Source organism: Chaetura pelagica, unplaced genomic scaffold (assembly GCF_000747805.2).
Source record: "Chaetura pelagica isolate M959 unplaced genomic scaffold, ChaPel_1.0 scaffold33, whole genome shotgun sequence".
Lineage (NCBI taxonomy): Eukaryota > Metazoa > Chordata > Aves > Apodiformes > Apodidae > Chaetura > Chaetura pelagica.
This window is the reverse complement of record NW_009952874.1, coordinates 1,362,721-1,369,004: the sequence shown is the minus strand read 5'-3', so window position 1 is coordinate 1,369,004 and position 6,284 is coordinate 1,362,721. Positions and strand designations below refer to the sequence as shown.

The 6,284-nt window shown below is 39.5% G+C and overlaps 1 protein-coding gene across 2 annotated transcripts; it reads left to right on the top strand.

Moving 5' to 3' along the window:
- The first annotated feature begins 243 nt into the window (after positions 1-243).
- On the top strand, positions 244-5,584 carry MSTN (myostatin). 2 transcript variants are annotated; one of them, XM_009995236.1, is made up of 3 exons: positions 244-617; positions 2,581-2,954; positions 5,150-5,584. In XM_009995236.1, the coding sequence occupies exons 1-3, from the start codon at positions 245-247 to the stop codon at positions 5,528-5,530; spliced, it is 1,128 nt and encodes a 375-aa protein (XP_009993538.1). In that variant the 5' UTR covers position 244; the 3' UTR covers positions 5,531-5,584. The 2 variants fall into 2 exon arrangements, with proteins under 2 accessions (XP_009993538.1, XP_009993539.1); XM_009995237.1 differs by having other exon boundaries at positions 245-617; positions 2,878-2,954; positions 5,150-5,530.
- Positions 5,585-6,284: the final 700 nt, after the last annotated feature.

Sequence of the window (6,284 nt, the reverse complement as noted above, 5' to 3'; positions counted from 1 at the left end):
ATTCATTGTTGGGACAGCAACCAATCGTCGGGTTTGACGACACAAGCCTAATCAAAGTTGGAGTATAAAAAGCCCCCTTGGAATATATAAGGTACACCAGCGTGGCAAGCTGTCTCTCAGATTGCATTTGCTTTCACGGATCTGTTTAGTACTAAAACAAAAAGGGAAAGGGGAAGGGAGGGGAGGAAGAAAAAAAAAAAAAAGAAAAAGGAAAAAAAAAGGGAAAAAAGCTGAATGTGAGATCATGCAAAAGCTTGCGATCTATGCTTATATTTACCTGTTCATGCTGATTTCAGTTGATCCGGTGGCTCTGGATGATGGTAGTCAGCCCACAGAGAGCACTGAAAAAGATGGACTGTGCAATGCTTGTACATGGAGACAGAATACAAAATCTTCCAGAATAGAAGCCATAAAAATTCAAATCCTCAGCAAACTGCGCCTGGAACAAGCTCCAAACATTAGCAGGGATGTTATTAAGCAACTTCTACCCAAAGCTCCTCCACTACAGGAACTGATTGATCAGTATGATGTCCAGAGAGACGACAGTAGCGATGGTTCTTTGGAAGATGATGACTATCATGCCACCACCGAAACGATTATCACAATGCCTACGGAGTGTAAGTAACTCTGCTGCTTTCACCTCCTGCTGCTCCTCCGAGAGAGTTGTCTCCCTGCTGTAGAGCCACACAACTCCTCCTCAGGCTCTCTCAACAGGCTGCTGGCTGAAGTCTGCTAGAGGGAGGGAGAGGAGCCTTGTTTCTAAAGAATTCCAGCCAGGTTCATATGTTTTACTGTTCGGTTTTCGGCTCCTTGGAATGAGTGTGTCCTGTAGCACTGAGGATTTGCTCATTGCCTTAGAAAGCAAAGGGAGATCTGCAGTTTAGTTGGCTTCGTTATCTGCAGTGCTCAGGGCATTGCCAGTCACAAATATTAAGTGCAAGTGCAAATAACGAGGTAACTATATTTTTCTGAGGGAGGTTTCACTGGCCAGTGTTTTTAGAAGCAATGCAAATCAGCAGAAATACAGCCTGGAGCACTAGACCTACCTAACTGCAACACGTTGCAGCAAGTGCAAGCAGAGAGTTAAATTCTTGCTTCTTTGCTGATCCCATAAACTAGCACCACCCACCTCTGAGTTAAAATTATATGTTTAAAGCAAATATGTGTGTAACATTTAAATGTTAGAATGTCCACACTATAGCAATCAGCTCCAGTAGTCGTGCCAAGGAAGAATGAAGGCATTTACTGAATGAGCAGATTCTAAGTTATCTTCTGAGTGCTAAACATCTGCTATAGCTCCTATCAAGTATCTTTTGCACAGCTAATACTATAGTATCTTATGTTCTTCATCAGCTTAAGTATTTGGCTATGGCAGCTGTTTTTTTAAATAACACTCACGAATATGATGTCAAAAAGGAAAAAGACAGGACATATAAGGCATGTCAGCAGTTACAGATATCATTACAATGTACATACTAGAATAATATATCAACTGCTCTAGCCAGCTAAAAATGTATGCATCGATGAAAATAACTTCATCTGCAATATTTTTTAACTTATCAGTTGATAAGATGTGTACTCAATAGCAATATATTACTGCAGGCTTATCACAAAGTTGTGGTCTGCCAGCAGTTTTATTCCAGCCTTTTATATCTGAGGATTTACAAATATTTTTAATTAAACAGTTACATAATTACAGTGGCTGAATAAAAGTGATTGAACTTCATTCATTGATTTTGAGTTAATTTCCTACTTCTTATAAAAAGCCCTTGAACTATTTTAAATGCACTAAAGTGACAGCTATCTTAAGTGGTAAGATTTATGAATGTCAAAGCCCTGCACCATTTAAGATTAGGATTACCCATTTTATCCTGGCATGGAAAGATATTGCCATGACTAGGTATGACAGCTGCATCGTGGGCTACAGGAAGGAGGAACGCAGCAGTACACGTGACTTTTCTATAATATTGTTCAAAGGAAAACAAACTTATCTGTAGATTAATCCCCCAAATTGTTGGGTTTTTTTCCCCACTGAAAATAGAAATTAAAGTATTGGTGGAGTTTTCCCATGGCTGCCTCCATTTGTATGGTGTGCAGCATACTAAGGCAATTTAGTAAGTTGGAAATAGCTGGATCACCACACATATGTTGAGTCAGCTTACACAAAGTTGCTCTTCTGCATGTTCTAACAAGGTCCTCAGGAGATGACCAGCAGAAGTGAGTTGGTAGTAGTCACCATCAAGTAGAATCAGCTGTACCCTCTCCCCAGATAGTTTTTGGTTGGGGAAGAGGCTTCCTTGCAGTTGTGCAAGTCAGCCAACAGCACTGGTACCAGTACCAGTGGTTCCTTGCCACATGATGTTACCTTTAGGTGATTAGCATAATGATTTTGTTGACATCCGTTAAATTTGCTGCGGAGCTTAAGCCACAGAAAATTGATTAATTTAAGTCCACTTTGCTACTGAGACTGTTGATAATGTGTTGTAAGACTTCTACATGGTCTGGAAAAAAGTCGGGTTTATAAATGCATATTTCTTTTTGTTCCCTGTTGAGTAATCTATTCTTTCCATTCATTTATAGCTGATTTTCTTGTACAAATGGAGGGAAAACCAAAATGTTGCTTCTTTAAGTTTAGCTCTAAGATACAATATAACAAAGTAGTAAAGGCACAATTGTGGATATACTTGAGGCAAGTCCAAAAACCTACAACGGTGTTTGTGCAGATCCTGAGACTCATTAAACCCATGAAAGATGGTACAAGATATACTGGAATTCGATCTTTGAAACTTGACATGAACCCTGGCACTGGTATTTGGCAGAGTATTGATGTGAAGACAGTGTTGCAAAATTGGCTCAAACAGCCTGAATCCAATTTAGGCATCGAAATAAAAGCTTTTGATGAGAATGGACGGGATCTTGCTGTAACTTCCCCAGGACCTGGTGAAGATGGATTGGTAAGTGTATTTAGAAAAATCCCATTTAAATATCTTGCATTTTCTTGAAAAGCATTTGTGTTTTAAGGATAAAATGGAAGCATTGTTTAGGGAATGGAAGATAAACATTCTCTATATCCAGTTCTTCCATCCTTTGCTCTCTTATCGCATCAAAACCCATAGCGTTCCTGTGCCTCTGTTTCCCTATTTGAAAAGTTGAGACAAATTGCAGTACTTGAGAGGGATGTTGAAAGGCATTAACTAGAAAATGTTTCAGTAATTACTGATGGATGGTACTATCATAGGAACATTGTTTTCAACTCTGAGAGCAAACAGTGCTTAATAAGCAGTTATTTTACATAAAGCTAAAAGAATAGTCATTAGATTCTTTCCCGAATAGAAAAGTTTCCTCTTATATTGCTGAGAAAGCAAGGGAGTTTCTCCCTACTCTGCATGCATATATTTTATATTAACAACACCCGGAATTCTACATGTTTAGGAAAGTGAGATCTTCATAATGTTTAGTTTTGTACCTTAGTATGTGATAGAGTGCACAATTCCACTTTTTAGAAACGTTTAGACAGAGAAATTCTGCTTCATACAATAGAAGAGTCATAATGATGAGGAAGAACATATTTTTGTAAGCATAGATGAACAAATTAAGCCTAAAGAGTACCAAACTACAGCATTTTCATTTTGTTTCTGCAAATCACTAATCATCTACAACCTATACAAGTTCCCAAACTATCACAGCTGAAACAATCACAATCACAAAGTTCCTCCTTCTGAATAATGTTTTACATTCAATTCTATGCATTAGATCACTCTGCTTATCAAATAATCATTTAGGTCGAAAAAGACCTTTAAAATCATCAAGTCCAAATGTATTCATGTAGCTAACTAATGTTTACCTTTCTTAGCAGTATAATGGAGCTAAAAGAATTTAAGGACAAAACGCTGTGATATCATAACTGTAGATCCAATATTGATTGATATCAATGTGGATCTTCCATACTTAAGTCAGGCTGGCTGGATTTTATGATAAGGAACATCCTCACCACCTCCATACCCAGAGCTGCATTTTCATACATGTGGATAAACCCATGGTGATCATAATCTGTAAAAACAAACCGACTCAGCAGCAGGACAGGGTTAGATGCATGGCTGAAAACAGCCCCATCTCATATATTTTACCTTTGGGAGAAGCATGTGCAGCAGCAGGACAACTTACAGCTGTAAAGGTTGGTATCTCAGAAGGGACAAGCCCACATCAAGTTTGCTGGGCTGTTATTTACTCCTGAGGAATGATAGTCCTTCATGGGACACCCTGGTCAAGCCAACACGTGGGCTGCTTGGAGGGGAGGAAACTTGAGGAACTTTCTCAAACTTGTGATTGTAAAGGTTGCAACTTCCTTCTATTCTGTTGTTGACTGTTGAAACGCACTTTTGGTAGGAAGCACGAGGCTTATAGATCTGCCAAAAGTACATTCCTGGCCACTAGGCTCTTCTGGGAGTCAAAATACTAGCTGCCCCTCCAAATGCAGCACAGCAAACTCGGCTCCTTGCCAGAGGGGAAAACTGAGGTATAAGTAACCTGCACTAGCAGGTGAAACACTCATTTCTACTGCCATTGCAGTAATTAAAAAACATTTGCAATTATGGAGTGATTTTTCTTCTTCTTGGTCTGGACAAGGAACCTTCCTTAATATCCAGAAAGCCTGAACTAAGTATTATTTCAATAGAGTGAATTTCAGAATGAATGACAAAAGGTAAAATACCTTGAAAAGTTCAAGTTCTTTGTCTCCTTTTGGGAGTTCTTCTGTAGAAAAAAATGTAACTGTTATCATGGGGTTTAAAAGAAACAAAACCCACAGCAAAAGTAAAAAGCCTCAAAATTTCTGAAATTTTTCAGCATGTAATAGAAATGATGCTACTGCTGAGATGACAGTGATTTCAGGAAGAGATATTTAGAAACTAAAGTTTTTATAGACAAACAGCAGTGAAATGTTGGTTCATAGCTTGAAAAAAAGAGGAATAACCCTTGAGCAGAGATGAAACGTAGCAGAGATGTGCAGAAGGACAACGTTTTGTTTGCAAACATGATTTGAGCATATTAATTGGATAGATTTATGTCTGAAATGTTAGATATCCGCATGTTTTTACTGAACTTAGGCTTACCTTGGTAATGCTCCTGACTCCTTCTCCTCTCCTCGCAGAACCCGTTTTTAGAGGTCAGAGTTACAGACACACCAAAACGGTCCCGCAGAGATTTCGGCCTCGACTGTGACGAGCACTCGACAGAATCCCGATGTTGTCGCTACCCCCTGACGGTGGATTTTGAAGCCTTCGGGTGGGACTGGATTATTGCACCTAAAAGATACAAAGCCAATTACTGCTCTGGAGAATGCGAGTTTGTGTTTTTACAAAAATACCCGCACACTCACCTCGTGCACCAAGCAAACCCCCGAGGATCAGCAGGCCCCTGCTGCACCCCCACCAAGATGTCCCCCATAAACATGCTGTACTTCAACGGGAAAGAACAAATCATTTATGGCAAGATACCAGCCATGGTTGTGGATCGCTGTGGATGCTCATGAGATGGTCTTCAGATCCACCACTCCATGAATTCTGGACGCTATCAAAAGAAAAAAAAAACCACAACAACACCCCCCCTCCAAAAAAAAAAAGAAAAAGTTATACCCCCTCACCAGTCTTTGGAACTGTGAAGTTACGTATGCTATGCATTGCCAACATCCTGTGTGCTGCACGAGAGGCTACCGTGCAGAGTTAGTGCAGCACCAGCTACAGAACATGAGCTAAAGGATGACACAGTGACCTAAGGGTTGGCTTTGGGCCAGCCAAGAAGAAAAGCTACAATCAAAATCACTGGATTTAACACATCGAGATCTTATATTGTGAGGGAACCAATGTTCAGGCATTCAGACTCAAATTTTCATGCAGGTTTCAATACCTATTGGTAAGCAAAAGCAAGCTCCTTCTCATGCCAGGACAGAATGAGCAGGCTTTTAAGACCATTTCTTCACAGATTCACTTAATATTGTATTTACAGGAAAACATATACTGCTCAACATACACACCACTACACATTACCACCAGAATCATCCTTAAACACTTGAATATATAGTGCAGAATTGTGAAATGTATCAGATGAAATTCCACATCAATGGACAAATCCTGAAATTAGGGATGGCATAGTGTATTTAGCGTGTTTCCATTCCTTTTTCTCATTAATATGTTAGTAAGCAATGGCAATGGTGCTACGTAAGCAGGCTGAGTAAAATAGAAAGATAGTTACCTACGTGAAAGAATTTAGACTAATAATGAACTTGC